General features: G+C 49.4%; 1 protein-coding gene across 3 annotated transcripts; it reads left to right on the top strand.

Annotated features, from left to right (window-relative positions):
• Window positions 1-225: 225 nt before the first annotated feature.
• Window positions 226-19680, top strand: LOC133359607 (E3 ubiquitin/ISG15 ligase TRIM25-like). 3 transcript variants are annotated; one of them, XM_061578068.1, is made up of 6 exons: window positions 226-776; window positions 1643-1738; window positions 8038-8271; window positions 8395-8417; window positions 9446-9549; window positions 18843-19680. In XM_061578068.1, exons 1-6 carry the CDS (start codon window positions 468-470, stop codon window positions 19385-19387), a joined length of 1311 nt encoding a protein of 436 aa, XP_061434052.1. In that variant the 5' UTR covers window positions 226-467; the 3' UTR covers window positions 19388-19680. The 3 variants fall into 3 exon arrangements, with proteins under 3 accessions (XP_061434052.1, XP_061434054.1, XP_061434053.1); XM_061578070.1 differs by lacking the exon at window positions 8038-8271; XM_061578069.1 differs by lacking the exon at window positions 1643-1738.
• The last annotated feature ends 583 nt before the right edge of the window (window positions 19681-20263 follow it).

Raw genomic sequence — 20263 nt, forward strand, 5'->3', positions numbered from 1 at the left:
CAACGCAGCTCAGCCTCACCGATTTATACTAATAGCAGCATTCATTTATTTAACTGTCATAATGTGTACAGTAGCTGTATAACCTTGAGGCTGCTGTTTGCGCACATTGGGGCGTGGGTTCACATTCCAAGCAGTGACTCATGATGTCAGTGACGATAATGAAATTATTTTACTTCCTTCTTCATCGTCGCTATAAGAGAGAGGTCCTGGTCAAGGTCTCCGAGACACAGCGAGCGGTCCCAGCAAAGCCATGGGTCATGGCGAGCGCGACTCCAGTTAGAGTGTGGATAATGAGTTGCGCTGATCCATCTGTCTGGGCACATTCGTCTGCCCCTCCACGCTGAGCTGGGGACACTCGTTCTGCCTCCAGCTGCCCGCAGTGCCGAGCGACCTTCCCTGTGCGACCCCAGCTGAGGAGGAACGTGGCCCTCGCCATCCTGGTGGAGCAGCTCAGAGTTGGAGACGGGATGGCCGCGGTCGTCGTGTGTGACCACTGCACTGACGGCCAGACCCCTGCAGTGAAGACCTGCCTGAGATGTGAGATGTCCTTCTGTGCGACACACTTGAAGCCTCATCTAGAGAATCCCAGGTTGAGTGACCACGTCCTGGTGGCTCCCAGCGCGAACCTGGAGGCGCGATGGTGCCTGGTGCACTGCAGGGAGCTGGAATTCTTCTGCACAGTAGACAGCAGCCGGGTCTGCTCAACTTGCACCATCACAGGAGAACATAAAGAACACAAGGTTCTGACGCTACAGGACGAGCACGAGACACGGAAGGTGAGGTTCTCAGAGCGAGACACCACAACATAAACGGTCCAATTCTGTCACTGGGCAGAACAACATCTGATGGAAAAAAGTATCATTGGAACCTCATTTGCCAGTAAAAATATGATCATTGTTTTTTTACCCTTCTATCTGGAAACAAAACTGACACCTTTTTACAAGGAGTCATGTTTACATAGACCACAATACCTGCAGTCATAATGCAAACAAAAACATAACTCTGATAATGTGCACTGTCCTTCAATCAACTTCAAGGACAGTGCACATTATCAGAGTTATGTTTTTTGTTTGCATTATGACTGCAGATATTGTGGTCTATGCAAACATGACTCCTTGTAAAAAGGTGTCAGTTGTGTTGCCAGATAGAAGGGTAAAAAAACTCTTATAAAAAAATGTAGTTGTGTGTTCATGCTCTCTCATTTGAATCTCTGTCTCTGCCTGTACGAATCATATCCTGGTTGGCGTTTTCGGAAACACCCTCAGTATGTATTGCATGCCAAGCTCTCACTCAAACTAAATGACATATAACGGAATTAAGTTTATAGATATTTGAGACCAGTATCACAGCCACCAGATAGAAAAATATATTAGATTTATCCTCTAAACTAGACAGCTGTGGGCATATGGGCTCCGGGGTCCGAGTTGGTACGGACACCAAGCCAGCAGGCTCCCACCGGCTGATGCAACAACGAGGCATCAGCTTGCCCACTCCCTGTTCCCCCCATCTCAGTTGCCGTAGAGAGGCAGCGTGGAGATGAGGGCCTTCGCTGTGGAGGGGTCGGTGTAGATGGAAGGGTGGTGTGAGGGGTGGCTCAAGGGGCTGGAGTCTCCCCCTAGTGACGTCTCGTCTCTCACTACAGAGGCGCGTAGAGGAGGAGACGCTAGCCGTGGAGGAGAAGAGAAAGAAAGTGAAGAAGTCCGTGAAGCAGATCGAGGCCGCTTGCAAGGAGGTGCAGGTACCGTGTCCGGGTCGGGCTTTTTGACCCCCGTGACCTCCACCCAGTGTGGAAGTCGTGGAGGCCAAAATAAATTCAAGTGAACTTCGTGCAGCTTTATAACTTTGACGCCTCTTACTTGAACTAAATCATTCACTTTCATACTCAACATTAATTTCAAGTGGTTTGCACGTTTACCGCATTGTCGAGTCTGCCGCGAGGCCGGGTTACTCGGCTTGGCGTCTACCACTGCTGTGGAAAAAAAACGATGTTTAGTGCCTCGGATTGTCGGGGTGGAGCTGTGGTGCAGCTGTTGCACTGCAGGGAGATCGTGCACCGGCACGGGCGCAGAGGCACGAACACCGCACACCTGCACCTCACACAATCCCTAATCGCGTCACCGGAGTCTATTTAAACTACATCAATTTTTTTATGTATTCAAGTAAGTCCTCACTGAGCTGTTTAGCTTTTTTTCAGAAGCGACCTGTCACAAATAATCGCTCACCCAAGTGGCTGACATCATCATCACGTGGAAATGTATAGCAGCAGACCCATAGAGAGATACATAGAGGCCCATGCAGATACAGAAGGACAAATAGTGATACACAGGGACAAATAGCGATACACAGGGACACAGATAAATAGAGACCCATAGACTAAACTCTTTTATTTTACCAGGTAAGGCCCCACTGTGCCTCTTTTTCAGAAGGAACCCGGCTATCACAAATGATAGCTCAATGCAATGGCTTATCGGGTGTAAATTGATACCATCCAAATACTAAATATTGTACTCTAAACGCATGCTTGAACCCAGAGACGCTCTTTTGGACTCTACGGGTTCTTCACAGCATGTAATGAATTCCTTGGACTCTAAACCCAAGTCGGACTCGTGGGAAAACCCGACCTGGATTATGTTTATTCTAAATGTGGAGGGAAAATCTGAAGGACTCGGAGAAAAATCCACGCAGGCATCAGGGTCGTGGTCGAACCCACGACCCACTGTACACCAGGCGAAGTAGTTAACGTCTCGCCACATCTCGTCGGACCCACGAGGGGTCCCCCACCGGACTCCGAGTGCCCGAGTCTCAACATCCACGACCCCAGCACCCTCTTGGGGAAAAACAAGAAGAGAGCGGCACCTCTCTTGCCCCCTTGGCATGGATCGACTCAGTCCCATGGGCTCCTCGTCACTTGGGCATGAATCACCACAAGGGAATAGTATTTTACCAGGCAAGGCCCAGTGAGCTGTGTAGCTCCTTTTCAGATGCAACCTAACTGTCACAAATCATAGATCAACCAAATGGCTGACATCTTCATCAGATGGAAATTTATAGCAGCCAAATAATCTAAATGCCTTTAAATACTTTGGGATCCTTAGAGATGCATAGGAAATACAAAGAGACTCATCGAGATATATAGGAACACAGATATATAAAGAGACCCATAGAGATACAGAGAGACCCTTAGAGGGAGATTGAGACCCATAGATATATATTGGGAAACAGAGATAGAGACCCAGAGACTATATTCTTATTTTATATTTTACCAGGTAAGGCCCACCGAGCTGTACAACTTTTTATTAGAAGCAAACTGTTTAGCACGAACGATAGCTCAACCAATGACTGACATGATTATCACGTGGAATGTTAAAGCGGCAGCTAAATATATGTATTGTACAAATTCAGACACTAGGAGGTCCTCTTTTATTCCGGCTTCACGTCCTTAAGAGGATAACCACCCACCAGGTCGGGACAGCCAACATGCTGCCAGACCTATAGCTTGAAGAGGGTGAAGATCACAACGACTACTATTTTAAAATGTTATTACCTCAGCAATGAAAAGTCCACCGTTCCAGACAGTCGAGAACCACAGTAACAGCAGCAGCCACCACAACCCGTACAGGGGGAGTTTCCGCGACACCGGGATCCCATACCACACCCCCACACCGAGTGTACCGCTAATAAAAAATGAGGAATCTTGTCGTCTCATCCATCACATTTCGAGGAAAGAGACCATGTTAACTGGAAAGAAAAACGAATTTCTCCATTCCTGGTGTTGTGGCATAAAAACTTTCCAAAGTACCGTTGATTCCATCCCATGCCCTATGGAGGCAGAGGCCACCGTCACTTCACATTTGCAGCTATGCTGCCCATTTTTATCCTGTCAGTCTCCACCACTCGGCCAACCAGCCTTCCGGCTAGGCGGAACACCTCGTAGGGCGTCATTTGGACACCCTTGATCATGCGCCGCCGCGCCTTCCACAGGGCTTCCTTTATTGCCCCCACTACGGCCCACGCCTAGGTCCAAGGCCCTCCTGCTTTTCGTCAGAAAAGTCCCCATCTAATATTTGGCACTACAGCTTTGACCGGAAAAAAACGGGCTAGCCAATGCTGGCTTAGCTCCCACACCTCCTGCGCAAAGGAGCAATGCACGAAAACATGACACGCATCTTCATCCCTCTCGCCAACTTCGGCGAGAACACCTCATAGGTGCAACGACTGGCTCGTATTCTGTAATGTATTTGTTAACCGCAGTACACAGTCACCCCTGTGCCCAGGCGAGGGGCCTGCAACGAGGCAATGGAACCATCCTCAGTCTGCGCAGGAGTCACGCCAACATATATTGCAAAAACTAAGGCCTTTGCCAGATAAAAATGCCTTGCGAGCTCCAGCACCTCCCACACCGAGGATACCTCTGCAAAAAACCACTATGTTATCCATGTACATGGCTATTTTTGCCTAGTCGCTTGCACCCCAGGATGTGGACCCCTCGGATCCTCTGGTTAGCTTTGATCGCCTGGGCAAAGGGCTCCTTGCATATGAAAAACAAAACCAGTGACATGGGGCAACCTTGTCCCACCCCCGACCTAACTGGGACTGCCTCTGAAAGAGTCCTGTTTATCAGAAGTCTGTTCGAGAGCCTATGGTATAGTTTTTTTACCCACTCGACTAAAGTTATCCTACCCCCAGTGTGTCAGCACGGAAAACAAAGTCATGTGAATGCGATCGAATGCTTTCTCCTGGTTCAAAACTAAGGAGTCCCAAGGGCGCCCCCCCCCCCTCTATCGTGGATCCTATGACCTCTCTCAGCAGGATAAAATCATCTGATATGCGTCTGCCCGGTACCGCACATGTTTGTTCTGTTTGTATTATCTCCCCTACCACTTTCCCTCAACGTGCTGCGATGGATTTCGCTGAGATCTTGTAGTCCATGTTCAACAGTGTAATTGGGTGCCAGCTCCCAAGGTCGCTGCGAGCCCCATTCCCCTTATATAATAGGGATATTACCCCCCCCTCATGGACTCTGGCACTAGACCCTCTTCCAAGATCTCTCTATACAAAGGCAGAATTTGTCATAGAACACCGCCGGTATTCCATCCTGCCCTGGTGCCCCATTCCGACGTAATCCTCACTGCCTCGCCCAGCTCCTCCATCTGAATTTGTTCATTAATTTCCCCCCTCTTTCACTGCCCTAACCCGTGCCCTAAAGACGAGCTGTGCAGCCCGTCTTTCCAGAGACAATGAGATTTTGTCCTTCAGCTGCCTTACCGCATTCCTCACTAGAAAACCTAACCCCAGCCACCTATACAATTTCTCTAACTAATCGTTCAAACCCCTCAACTCATTCCTGATACTCTTCCGCTTACTGTGTGCCTGAAAAAAACTCTTGATCGCGTAGGACTTTGGGCAATTTCTACATGAGTGATCCCCACTGCCACAAAGGTTGCACTGTGCAGGGGTACTGCAGTCTTTCACGATGTGATCCTGCGCCTTGCAGCGATAACATACCCGTGTTTCGCATGCTGCGGCTAGGTGTCCCCTGGACCCACATCTCCTACAGAGCTTGGGCTGCCCCGCATACACCAGATAGTCTCTACTGCCCCCGATATTCAAGGCGTTTGGGATGTGCCGCAGGTCCTCTTCCACCATTCTTAATCTTACCTGCCACTGCCTGGCGCCCGTCCAAATACCCAGCGAGTCCTGAAGCCGTTTGCACCCTGACAGCAGTAGGTAATGTTGTCGCAGCCAGACTTCCACATCGTGGTCCGGTAGAGCCTCATTGTACAAAAAACACGTTGTTACCTTAGTGTCAAGTTTAGACAAAAGTTGCAACTTGAATAAAGACAGTGGCCTCTTCTTCAAATCGCATCATGAAGCCTTGTGATAAAGGCCCGGCCGCCTGGCAGGGCTATCAGATAGAACAAGTCCTTAGGGTCCACCTGTAATATCCCGACTAACATAGTCCTAAAAACTCGCGCGGTCGATGGTGACGTCGTCCGGCACATATTATTTGAATACCATCCGGACACAGTTACGTCTCTTGGCGTGGACCGGTGCGAAATTCACACTGGTTCGACCGTGCCACCGCCCTGGGATCTTCCTGCGCCCACAGGTCTGGGCTTTCCCTCATCAGTCACGCTCTGGGCACCATGCGCCCGCCGGCCTGCTAGGTCCGCCTTCTCCTGGCTGTCGCCTGATGAAGCTAGTTATAATTACTGGCGAAACGTCGTACTCCAATTGCAAATGTTGTGGCTTGCTTCTCCAACACACCAGTGTGGTGTACTAGTAACGAATTGGCATGTTCTGTTTATGTGACAACCCTTACTAGTTGGTTATGTCGGGTCGTGGCGGGTTTTTAGGACACATTTATATATTTACACGATCTAACCCAAAAAAACTCTATTATGGATGATATTGGTCACGAAAGCCTACGTGTTAAACATAGACACCCATAGACCAAACTATTTTTTCGGCTAAACTGACCAATGTAGTTTTTTTTCAGGAGCGGCCTGGATATTACATATGATAGCTCAACAAATTGGATGATTGATGTGGGGGCCAACGCCCCCCTCCACCTTTCCTCCCTCCTCCTCCGCTCCTTTTCGTCGGGCTGCCACCGATCTGGTGAACGGCCTCCCCGCACTAGCGTCCTATCTGTGGAGCATGGCTAGTGGCTGGCTGCCCATCGCCTCGGGTTATCCCACACGCTCCCCACGCACACTACCCCTAATGCACAGGTGGCTACTTGCACGGTCGTGCCCGTGCCGGTGCACGCTGCTCACCACGCCTCGCGCTAAAAATAGCCATATGAATATGCACAGACGCGGGCGCAGTCACCACCACCAACCACCAACAACAACCACGTGCTCGTCCCACGTACATACATACTCACACTCCACCTACGCTTTCCCCACCCACACAGAAATCACACGGCGTCGGTGTTCTATGCTAAAGTTTATTAATGGCGCGCCTGAAAGAAAATGCTACGTGGCCCGGAGCCAAAGTTCTCAGTGAGCAGCGCCCAATTTATTCCTATCCAATCCCTAGGTGGACCCTTATGCTATTTCCCACCTCGCAGACGTACTCGCGGTGTCTCACGGTCCCTGCCTGGGGTCCAGTTGCAGCTGCACTCGCCAGCGTCCCTCGGACGCTGCGAGCAGATGGTAGTCTGACTGGGTAGTTGGCCGAACGGAGAACTGACCAACGTTTTATTCCCACCCTCCCTTTATCCCCTCCCAATTCCAAAATCCAGGGTCACATCGCGTTACCCTACCGGCCAATCGAGCGTCTACCTTTCAATAGGACAGGGCAGAGCAGAGGGCAAGGCAGATTCCCCGCCCCTAACTGTCGTTTTGCTTTCCCCTGCCTCCTCATCCATTGTCTGCGCGCTCGCCCTCCTCCTCGTACTCGGGTCAGTAGTCCGCCCAGGCGCTTTCCCTCCCACCACCTCTCGCGCATTGCTCAATGGAAGCTTTGCTCCCCCCTAGGGCCCTATTCCCCTGTGCTAGGTGGGTTCTCACTGCGGTGTGCTCGTCGAGATCGTCGTGCCCATACAATGTTAAGCTAATTCACGGGGCCGCAGTGCAATTCGGCCTGGGGGGGGGGGGTCGGCCAATCTCCTGGCACTGGGAAACTGGGACGTCCCCACGAGGGGCACCTCGGGTTTAAACGCAGGGTGCCAGTTGATCCCCCTGCGAGACCCTACGTGGGTGCATGTGTGTGTTCAGTGGGGGTGTGCATGCGTTCGAGTGAGGGGGGGGGTGCAGGGGGATAGCAGCGCTGGCAGAGTTGCTCCGTTGCTGTGGCACCACAGTGACGTTGATTCTAAATATGGAGGCAAAAACCGAAAGACACGCAAAAAATCCATAAAACTGCAGAGAGAAGAAGCTCTAAATATACAAGCGTCAGGGTCAGGATCTAAACCCCGACCTGCTGATACCAGGCAAGGGAGTTTGCATCTCATAGCTACCACGGTGAACACACGCACATACGGAGTAACTATTTCTCAGGGAGCAAACGGTGGTCCCTGGGTCTCTGCAGAAATCGGTGGATGGGATCAGGGGACGCATCACGGGCAAGTTCGCCCGCCTAAGGAAGGCTCTGGACAAAGATGAGAGGGAGGCTCTACGTCTCGTGGCCGTGAAGGAGCGCGAGCTGCTGTCCCGGATAGACGAGGACATCGCTCATCACACGCAGGAGATCGGCGAGCTCCAGGAGACAGCCGATCGCCTGCGCAATCTGCAGCAGAAGAGGGACTCGCTCGCCTTCCTGCAGGTGGGGAGCGCTTCTGTGGAGACGCCGTTGGGGTGTCCAGAACAACAGAGCGGAAAGTGGCAGATGGGCTCCTGGTCCGAGGGTAGAGACTTCACTCATAATCCCTCTCTCTCTCTCCCACAGGGGCACCTGGAGGAGACGCGCAGGTACAGATTCTTAACATCTCACGGCTAAACACTCACACCACAGGATGTGTGCGTTAGACACACGGGCTCTTTGTGTTAGATACTGGCTGTATGTGAGACACGGGCAGTGTGTGAGAAACTAGCTTTGTGAGACACGGGCTTTTAATTAGACACTAGCTGTACGTGAGACAAGGGCTGTGTGTGAGACACTGGACGTGTGCGAGACACGGGCTGTGTGTGAGACAAAGGCTGCATGCGAGACACCGGCTGTGTGCGAGACACTGGCTGTGTGAGACACGGGCTGGGGGTGAGACATGGGCTGTGTGTGAGACACGGTCTGTGCATGAGACTGTGAGACATTGGCTGTGTGTAAGACAAAGGAAGTGTGTGAGACGCGGGCTGCGCATGAGACACACGCTGTGTGTGAGACACTGACTGTGTGTGAGACACGGGCTGTGTGTGAGACACGGGTTGCGTGTGAGACACGGGCTGTGTGAATCACTGTCTATGTGAGACACGGGTTGCATGTGAGACACGGGTTGCGTGTGAGACATAGGCTTTGTGTTACACACAGACTGGTTGTCTGTGGGACACGGGCTGTGTGTGAGACACATGCTGTGGTGTGAGGCTTAGGCTGTGTGCGAGACACGGTCTGGGTATGAGACAGGGACTGTGAGTGAGACACGGACTGTGTGAGACACTGGCAGTGTTAGACACTGGCTGTGTGTTAGACCCTGTCTGTGTGAGACACTAACTGTGTGTGAGACACGGGCTGTGTGTGAGACACTGACTGTGTGTGAGACACTGGCTGTGTGTTAGACACTGTAGACACTGTCTGTGTGAGACACTGGCTGTGTGTGAGACATGGGCTGTATGTGAGACACTGGCTCTTTGTGAGGCACTGGCTGAGTGTGAGACACGGGCTTTGTGTGAGACACGGGCTGTGTCAGACACTGGCTTTGTACGAGACACGGGCTGCGTGTGCGATGGATGATGAGTATTCCGAAGTTGTGGTTAAAAGAGGCTGATACTGTTGGTGGTTGTCCTAGGAGAGAGATCCAAAATGAATCTGCACCCCCACCTCCCACTTCACTGGACGCCACCACGATCTGCTCTCTTGAACGAGTGGTGAACAGATTCCTGACTTTCGCTTGTGAGTTCCTCAGTCTTGCACCCGCATGTCCCGTAGTGTTGCAGTTTATTTCTGTGCTCCCCACCTTCATCAACATTTCATTTTATTTTACCAGGTAAGGAACCCACTGAACCATGTCGCTCTTTTTTCGGAAGCGACCTGACAATCACAAATGGTAGCTCTACGAAGTGGCTCATCACGTGGATACTTATAGCAGCAGCCACATCCTCTGAATGCAAATTGATTCTAAATGTGGAGGGGAAAACGCAAGGAACCAGGGGAAAATCCACGCCACCACGGGGATAGAAATGCAAACTCTGAAAGAGAGCAGCATGGATCAGTGAAATAAAAATTAGTTTAAAAGTTTCAATATTCTACTGAACCCTACTGCTGTGTACTGGGGCAAGTGCTGTTAGTAAGCAGCAGCACCTATGAAGGCTGGCACGGCACACGAAGGGGTGAGTGGCCAGCACCACGCCCGGCCTCCTTTGTCTCCCTCGTGCCAAATGTTTACACATCACACCAGCAGAGGGCAGTGCAGCATGAACCATTGTTGTATTGCACCTTTACGCTTCTACGTTCACGATCCCAACCATCGCCAACGCGCACTCACGAGAGCGGTGAAGTATGGTCAAATAACCCCCCCCAGGACGTGCACTAGGCGGTGAGTCGCTCATCCAGCAGCGGAGTGACACAATGTCTGTGCGTGGATGTGAGTGTGCGAGGCTGTGGTGGCAATTGCACAAGCGTCGTGTTTGTAGAGAGTCGCTGTGAGAGTGGCGTTAACACCGTGGTGCTGGCATCATGACCACTGTTCACTGCCACAGCACACACACCCATGGTCATTTTAGTGTTGTACTATTGTTATTTATTATTAACTATTATTGTTCACTAATGAGTATTAGTATGTGTACATACATACTAACGAATATTAGTATGTGTACACTAAATCTAATGAATATTAGTATGTGTACACAAATACTAATGAATATTAGTATAAGTGTAGTGGGTTCAACTGAGTCGCAGACGTACTCTTTGGAGGCAACATATTTATTAATACCAACACATGGGGTAACTGCCCCTTAACTGAATAACAACCTATGGTGGTGGACCACCAGGCTAACTACACTAATTATACTGTAACTAGCTACAATGGACCGGACCACAGCTTAGGTCCAGGTCCACGTGTTGGAGACTGTGCAGGACGTACAGCGTAGACGTAGGATTCTTCAGGATGAACAACAGTAACACTGATCCCGGTCCCTCTGGGGACCCGGCTTATATACTCTGCGGTTCCGCCCCTGGCCACGACCACCTTCCAGAATCCACGAGAAGGGTCTCAACCCCGACCACGTGACCACCCCTAGCCCCCACTTGCCACCCCTTTGTAGACCCAACCGGTCACGTGCCCTCTGGGGTCAACTACAGTTCCATGGCCCCCGGAAACCCCTTTTCCTGCGGCCAGCACTCTCACACTCTATCCTGCAGAGCTCGCACTGTACGCCAAGCGCGATGCCATCCAGCGCTATCAATCAGTGCTGACCGGGCCCCTACATCCACACCATAGTGGTATCCACGATGTCAATACAGTTTTTTCATTTTTCTTTCATTTATTTGGTATAACCCTGTGAGCCTTTCGGCTCTTGAATCGGGTGCAAACGCAACAAACAAAAAAAAACATGAACAAGAAAACATCTTAAAGTGATTCTAGATTTGAAGCTTTCGTGACTGCAAGGATTCATATTTAGGTTTTTTTGGTAAATTCACGTAGGTAAAACATTAAAATTAATAAAAGTAAAATAAAATAAAAATCACGACGTTTCGGAGGCAACACAAGCTTCCGTCTTCAGGTGAAACCGTCACAGCCACGACAGCTGTATCAAGTAAATGAGAGATTGCAGGAGCTACCACTCCGTTTATATAATGGTTGGAGAGGGGGGGGAAAGGGCCAAGTAAATCACACTTTTTATTCATATGGTAAGGTGAGGCTTAAGAGGGTGAGCCTTTGTTATGGAGAGGTACGGTTTGTGACTCAACCTGTGACAAGGAGACAACCACTAAACATGGTAAACCTGTAATAGTCTGTCAAATAAGATTGGCTAACTAAGTGTAGTTAAATCTTTTGTGCATGGTTAATCACATCTTTCCAATGATTACTCAGTTTGTAACCATCATCACGGTTGAAATTATGTCTGTGTTTGTATATTTGTATGGCTTCGTGTACAAACCTTTGATGGTAGCCAGGAGGTTTGCAGAGAACCTTGGTCTCGGAAAAGACAATTTCATGAGAGCCCACCGAGTTGTAGCAATGATTGGCAACGGCCGAAGAATCAGTTCTGCCGTGTTTCAGATCTGACTTGTGCTCGCGGACATGATCAGAAACATGACGTTTCGTTTCTCCAATGTAGCAATCACCACAAATGCAACTCAATTTGTAGACTCCAGGATACTGTAAGTCAGGAACGACATCCTTCACAGATGGAATCAGATCACGGATTTTATGCACTGTACTGAATCAGACTTGGATCTTATGTTTGTTTAGAATTTTGGAGATCTTTTTGGTCACGCCTGCTATGTATGGTAACGTGATAGTTTTGGTCGGAGTTTCATGTGGCTGTTTCTGTGTGGTGGGAGAAACAGCTTGGCGGATAGTGCGGTCAGAGTATCCGTTCATCCTGAGGGCCTGATGTACATGTCTTAATTCACCGGCCAGGTGGTGTTGGTCAGAAATGCCATGGGCTCTGTGGTATAGCGTTTTGATGAGAGAATTCTTCTGAGATGGGTGGTGGTGGGAATCCGGTTTCAAGTAGGAATCTGTGTGGGTGGCTTTCCTGTAGACAGAATGTCCCAAGGATCCGTCAGGCCTCCTCTCAAATAGGATATCCAAGAATGGTAGTTTACCGTCTTTCTCCACTTCCATGGTGAATCTGATGGATGGGTGTCTAGAATTGATGTGGTCCAAGAAGTGGTTCAATGCTGGGAGGCCATGTGGCCAGATGACGAAAGTGTCATTCACATACCTCTTCCACAGGGAAGGACGCAGGGTGGATGTCTGGATGGCGTCTGATTCAAACTTTTCCATGAACATGTTGGCTATCTTTGTTCACCAAAGTCCCAGTACCGGACACTCTAACAATAATTGAGGACTTAGTCCAACATGGATTGAATTCTGATGTACCTGCGCTGGTTAGGCATTGCCTCACCAACATCTATTTTACCTGGAATGGCACCTTCTACAAACAGAATGAGGGTACCCCTATGGGCTCCCCCTTGTCACCAGTTATAGCCAACATGTTCATGGAAAAGTTTGAATCAGACGCCATACAGACATCCACCCTGCGTACCTCTCCATAACAAAGGCTCACCCTCTTAAGCCTCACCTTACCATATGAATAAAAAGTGTGATTTACTTGGCCCTTTCCCCCCCCTCTCCAACCATTATATAAACGGAGTGGTAGCTCCTGCAATCTCTCATTTACTTGATACAGCTGTCGTGGCTGTGACGGTTCCACCTGAAGACTGAAGCTTGTGTTGCCTCCGAAACGTCGTGATTTTCATTTTATTTTGTTTTACTTTTATTTATTTTAATGTTTTACCTACGTGACTTTACCGAAAAAAACCTAAGAATAACTTAAAGTGACTATGTACAAACAGAAAAATACAGGAAAAAACTGCAAAGTTTTCAAAAAAAAATCACCGTACACCAACGCTGTGCAAAAATCCAAGTGGGATGCAAGTCAAACAACAACCACAAGACAACTTAGATTAAAGCCATCATTCTGACTCCGTTCTACAACAAACAAACATGGCCAAACCAATTTTTTTTCGAAATCACCAAAATAAAGCCATAAGCAATGTAACAGTGATCATAGGAACTGTGACCGGAATTTCACAATAAACGACATAAACAACATGTACCACCAAACCCTGTAGCCATAGTTGGCTGCATGAGTCACTCCACAACAGCAGGAGCATCAGTAGGAGTATCAAACAAAAATTCAATGTACCTTTAAAGATCAGCACACTAAATCAAAACACAAGATCATACATTGCAACGGTCATCCGGAACGAAAACATTTTAGGCCACTGAATAGCAGTGGCAGCTACGGGTGTACAACTCCTCTAGAGCAGTTTTGAGTGAAGATCTCATAGGTAGTGATTCAAGTTGCAGTTTATTGGCTATTACATTCCAGACTATGGGGGCTTCAATAGCAAAGGCCCTTCCCCCAGTATTTGTACGGCAATAAGGAATGTGAAGCTGGTAAATGAGCGTAGACCTTAGGTCACATTTGTTTTTCGAAACAGAGAGAAGTTACAGCATGTAGTCTGCAGATTTTTTTGTAAGGTCATCGTGAATAAATAGATCTGGTGCACAAGCCGTCGAAAATTAAGAGATGATAAGTTTGGCCTGATGTAGAGATCACAGTGGTGAGTCCTATATGGGCAGTTCAATGCAAATCTTAAGGCCGAGTGATAAATTGAGTCAAGCTTCTTCGGTACAGTGCTTGGAGCTGATTTGTATACGATGTCACAGTAATCAAGTAGAGGCAGTATGGTAGCTTTTATCAATTTCAAACGGAACATAGGGGGGACGCAGTGCTTGTGTCGATACAGAAAACCAATATTTATTTTTGTCTTTTACCAATATAATGAATGTGATGTTCAAATGTTAGTTTTAAATCCAGGATGACCCCAAGATACTTATAGATCTATGATTATTATTTAAGGAATGTAATAGGAGAAAAAAAAACGTCCTGCTTTAGTCCTGGTGAGAAGCATAGCACCTTGGTTTTGGAGGTATTCAGGACTAGTTTAAGGGCAACTAGCTGATGTTGTAGTTTATTGAAATCACCCTGGAGCTTAGCATCACTTTATCCGGAGAGCGGCCAGCAGTAATCAGTATTGTGTCATCTGCAACAAATTTCATCAACGGGGACAAAATTGAGATAGGCCGGCACAACACAGTGACATCCAGCGATGTCACTATATATGTACACTCATACTAACGAATATTAGTATGTGTATTCAAAAACGAATACTAGTGTAGTGAGTCACTTCTGAGACAATAATAGTTGGAGGCAAACACACGTTTATTCTACACTGGATACTGTTCACACACAGCCGGCATGCTGTATGACCCACGACGCCGGAGACGAAGACATAGCACCTTGGGTTCCATTCCACTGACAGACAGCCCCTATCCATCCTCGGGATTCCCTTTGATGCCGCTGGCATGGCCTGGCCCCGCCCTTGGCTATGCCCCCTTCTGGAACCCACCAGAAGGCTCTGGGCTATACCTCACGTGTCCCCTTGGCCACCTTTGCCCCACATTCTTTACCCCGGCCTATCACGTGCCCTGTTAGCAGGCCGCGGTGCTACGTCCTCATTTGCCCCCTTTTGCCAGCAGCCAGCCCCACGTACCCTAGTAACCCACTCCGTGGCATTGCATGCTATGCATGCAGAACGACTACCACACCCTGCTCTGCCGGCAGGTCGGCCATTACACCCACATTCCCTATCTCTGTTAGTATCCAGCGCTACGCGCCGTAGTGACCCATTCTATGTCACTACACTAATATGTGTACACAAATACAGAGGAATTTTAGTATGTGTACACAAATTCTAACGAATATTAGCATGCATAGACAAATAATAATGAATACTAGATTGTATGCACTAATACTAACGAATACCACAATGTGTACACAAAAATTAACAATAACAAGTACAAGTGCACAAATACTTACGAATACGAGTCCTGTATGCATTTGTAGTGGGTCCAAGACGAGGGAGAGATGATTCTTGGAGGCAACACATTTATTGTAATACTACGGATACCTAACACAAAGGGGTAACAGCCCCTTACACCCGATACTCTAATGAGGTATCCACTCCGAACTAATGTGTCCTCACTCTGGTTATAGCGCTAACCCTACACTGGTTAAGCTCTGAACCCGACCCTAGCCAGGGGATCGGGTTCTGCCCTTTGGGCTCTTCTCTTCAGGTCTTCAGAGTGGCTCTTCAGGTCTTCATGTTTTCAAGTTGACGATGACTGCTGGACCCGTTCAGTGGTCCGGCGTTTATACACCCTTCTGACTCACTCCGCCCCTAGCCACACCTTCCTTCTGAAACTTTCTAGGGATCCCTGGAATATGATGACATCCCCAAAGCCCCCTCATAGGGTCTGGGGTCTCCGTTGGCGCAATTGCCCGACTCATTTCATTTAGCCCAGGGGTGGGCAAACTTTTTGACTCGCGTGCCACAATGGGTTCTAAAATTTGACAGAGGGGCCGGGCCAGGAACAGATGGATGGAGTGTTTGTGTGAACTAATATAAATGACATGTAAAAATCATTACATGAAAAGATTTGGCCTTTAACAGGTAGCAAAACATTTATTTGCAAGGCAATTTAACAAATTGCACGAACATGAATAATACAAAAACATGTCGTAATGTGACTAATCAAACATCATGAAAACATCTGTGGCCTGCGCACAAACCTCACTTGAACTTATTTATACAGGTAGGAACAATGTTCCACACTGCCCACCAGGAATTATTTGTCTGTCTAACTGTCTGTCGTGCATAAATATATATATAATATAAACAGCTCTTTGATTGGTGGAGACCTACTACCGAGCACAGAGAGGGGAGGTGCCTCAGGGAGGAGGGTCAGGGGAGGGGCCTAAGGAAGGGGGGAGTCAGGAGAGGGGCCTGAGGGGGGGGGGTCAGAGGAGGGGCCTAAGGGAGGGGGGATCAGGGGAGGGGCCTAAGGATATGGGGGGGGGTCAGGGGAGGGGCCTAATGATATGGGGGGGGGGGTGGTTAAGGGAGGGGCCTAAGGGAGGGGGTAAGGGGAGGGGCCTAAGCAAGGGGAAGGGGGGCGATAGTTAAGGGGGCTGGCTACCTGGCTGGCTGCCTGGCTACCTCAAGTCAAGTTATCTTTTACTGGTAGGAACGAAGTGAACCAGCCTACAATAGATTATATCGTCCGTCCGTCCGTCCGATGTCCGATTAGGTGTAGCAACATCGCCCACTACTGCACACACTTGGCAGGACCCTACAAAAACCTTTAGACTCAGTGAGGCTTTCCTGGCTAAACAAGTGTAACATTCCCTTATAATTCCCTGAGATAGATTTTAATTAAAACATTTAAATAAAAAATTAACTCATAATTTCCTGAGATAGCTTTTAATTAAAACATTTAAATTAAAAATTATAATTCCCTGAGATAGCTTTTAATTAAAACATTTAAATAAAAAATTAACTCACAGCGGCCTAAAGCCTACAGCTAGGCCTAAAGCCTAGAACTAGGCCTCAAACTCTCCCTTTGTATCGTCCGATTAGGTGTAGCAACATCGCCCCCTACTGCAAACACTTGGCAGGACCCTACAAAAACCTTTAGACTCACTGAGGCTTTCCTGGCTAAACAAGTGTAATAATACATTATGTTTATATTCTTTGGTTATTCGTTCCTACCAGCCCACCCCGCAGGGACCTGTTATACAGGTAGGAACAACATGTTCCACACTGCCCACCAGGGATTATTTGTCGTGCATCGGAATGCAGCCCACCCATGCCCCCCCCCACCGACCACCGAACAGGGCCACGATTGGTTGAGGATGTCGGGGAGGGTGGGGGGAAGGTAAACACGCCCAAACATCCAATTCCCCCCCCCCCCAAACGCCGAGCGGGGCCGCCATTGGTAGAGGTGGGGTGCAAACACGCCCACTCATGCAAACCCCACCACACTGAACACTGAGCAATGCCGCGATTGGTTGACGATGTCGGGAAGGGTGGGGGGGATGGGTAAACATGTCCACTCATCCAACTGCCCCCCCCCCTCTGAACGCCGCGCTGAGTGTGTGTGTGTGAGTCTGAGAGTGTGAGAGTAAGTGTATGTGTGTGAGTCTGAGAGTGTGAGAGTGTGTGTGTGAGTCTGAGAGTGTGTGCGTGTGTGAGTCTGAGAGTGTGTGTGTGTGAGTCTGAGAGTGTGAGAGTGTGTGTGTGAGTCTGAGAGCGATAGTGAGTGTATCTGAGTGTGAGTCTGAGAGTGTGAGTGTGTCTGAGAGTGTGTGTGAGTCTGAGAGTGTGTGTGTGTGAGTCTGAAAGTGTGAGTGTGTGAGTCTGAGAGTGTGAGAGTGAGTGTATGTGTGTGTGAGTCTGAGAGAGTGAGAGTGAGTGTGTGTGTGAGTCTGAGAGTGAGTGTGTGTGTGAGTCTGAGAGTGTGAGAGTGAGCGTATGTGTGTGTGAGTCACACTTCCCACCAGGGATTATTTGTCTCTCTGTCTGTCGTGCATACACGGGATTCCGCCCACCCATGCCCCCCCCCCACCGACCACCGAACAGGGCCACGATTGGTTGAGGATGTCGGGGAGGGTGGGGGGAAGGTAAACACGCCCAAACATCCAATTCCCCCCCCCCCAAACGCCGAGCGGGGCCGCCATTGGTAGAGGTGGGGTGCAAACACGCCCACTCATGCAAACCCCACCACACTGAACACTGAGCAATGCCGCGATTGGTTGACGATGTCGGGAAGGGTGGGGGGGATAGGTAAACATGTCCACTCATCCAACTGCCCCCCCCCCCCTGAACGCCGCGCTATCGAACCAAGTTCCTATCTGTCCACTCCGAAGGAACGTGTTTATCTACATTAACAGGTTAGAGCAGCCACGCAGGCTGTGTGTCGGAGATTTGGCACCAACCTCGCTGCAGCAACACATCATCACTTTCAGTTTCAGTGGGAACAGTGTTGTTGATCTCCCATTTTTGCCAGTAATTCCAAGTCTGGAGTTATTTTTGTTGTGGAAATTCTCAGGATAGATTTGAGGTGCTGATCCGTTAACTTTGATCTGTGACGGGCTTTGTTGGCGTTCGAGCCCTATACACCACACTCCCGGTCAAAGTGCGCCATCTAATGGGGAAATGGGGGCATTACAGGAGGAAGGTAAAATTGAATTGAATATTTTTGGACAAGTTCGGCGGCCCGGATTAAAAAGCCCAACGGGCCGTACTTTACCCATGTCTGATTTAGCCTGTCTTCCACCCCCTGTTCACCCATGTCTGCTACTGCAGGTAAGGATCAATGGCGATTATACATAACGCCTAACAAAGCCACTACAAATTTGTCATACATGTGAAAATCACTGTGTTATGTATCAATGTATCACGTACTGCGGTATGCCTACAAGAAAACAACAGACAACACAACACGCAGCGTATGTGTGTGAACACGCCCCGTGCACTCCTCCTGCCACTACTGCGCATGCGTCGCCATGACCGCAGTGCGAGCTTCGTCGCTGTCCTCACCACAGATGGACGCTCACCGACTCTGGACACAAACTCAGCCCACGACGACCTCCACATTTCCTCGGATCTCAGGACGGCGACGTGCAGCGGTGTCCCCCAGCGTCGCCCTCATCACCTATACCGCTTTGAGTACTGGCCACAAGCCCTGTGCTCTGAGAGCTACTCGTTGGGTCATCACTACTGGGAGGTGGACGTGGGGAGCGCGAGGTGGTGTCGGGTTGGAGTCGCGTACGGGACGATCCAACGGAGAAGGGGTGGTGCTGAGTGCCTCCTGGGAGGGAGTGACGTCTCCTGGTGTCTACAGAAACGTGGCGACATCTTCTCAGTGAGGCATAGCGGGGTAGAGACCTCACTGTTGGTGCTCGAGCCTCCGCTGAGAGTCGGGGTTCATCTGGACTGGGACGCAGGGATGCTGTCGTTTTACAGTGCCGACTCCATGGCGCTGTTGCACTCGTTCCACCAAACCTTCACTCAGCCCCTACATCCTGGGTTGGCAGTGGAGTGGTGCGGTGACTCATTGAGGATTGTGGATCTGAGTGGTGCGTCTTGAGAGAGGTAAACGTGAACAGCATCGAGGGATAGACACAACGACGCACGGCGCATGCCACCCTTGTCACCATCACGCGCAGTGCCACGCCCGTGACTGGCTAATGGCTGTCGGTGGCTAGGGGCTGCGTGGCTTACCATCGCAACGGGGCGGTTGGCGGGTGATAAAATAAGTACCACTCTGTGTGTGTGAATGTAACGTGGGTGTATTCACACTGCCAGAGGAGTGTGACTGTAGTGTAGGGGTGCAGTGATTAGCACTAGTGGTGGCATGGATTGTGGGAGAGATACAACACCAATCATAATATTAATTTTAAAAAGTATAAATGTACACATGACAGTGGCATTGTAATCCTTGTATCGTTGATTCTACAATAAAAATACAAAAGACAAACAACAACAACAATGTAGTTGTGTACAGCTTCATTCGTGCTCTCTGCATCCCGCAACGATGTTCATTAATTAAACACGAGAACCAAATCATCTACACAGCCACTGCCAAGCAATTTCAATCTACATATTAATAAACAAATAAAGATATGGCGCCAAACACAAAAGGCGCCAACAATGTCCGAGCTGTTCAAGTTATCTGCTGCTGTGTCATTGACGTGGTGACGTCACCACGCACGGTCCCCCAACGCGGTTACGTCACCACGCACGCTCCCCCAACGCGGTGACAACACCACGTCATTCCTCCCCCTCTCCCCCCACCTTCCCACGCGCTCCCCCCACGCCCGCCCCTCACCACTGCACCATCTGTGAACACAAAGAGCTTCACAGCTCATCGCATTCCTCCTGCACTACAAACACAGATTCTGACATTCTGGATTCCCGCCACGGGGGTCCCGCACTGGCGACAACAAAAACAAACAGAGGCCCT

This window comes from Lethenteron reissneri, chromosome 65 (assembly GCF_015708825.2).
Source record: "Lethenteron reissneri isolate LAM-NWPU_2019-01 chromosome 65, ASM1570882v1, whole genome shotgun sequence".
Classification (NCBI taxonomy): Eukaryota; Metazoa; Chordata; class Hyperoartia; order Petromyzontiformes; family Petromyzontidae; genus Lethenteron; species Lethenteron reissneri.

Coding starts and splice junctions, on each gene's coding strand:
- LOC133359607 (XM_061578068.1), top strand. CDS start 468: ATGGCCGCGGTCGTCGTGTGTGACCACTGCACTGACGGCCAGACCCCT. Junction 8,272..8,394: donor ACTCGCTCGCCTTCCTGCAG/GTGGGGAGCGCT, acceptor TCTCTCCCACAG/GGGCACCTGGAGGAGACGCG. Junction 8,418..9,445: donor CACCTGGAGGAGACGCGCAG/GTACAGATTCTT, acceptor TGGTTGTCCTAG/GAGAGAGATCCAAAATGAAT.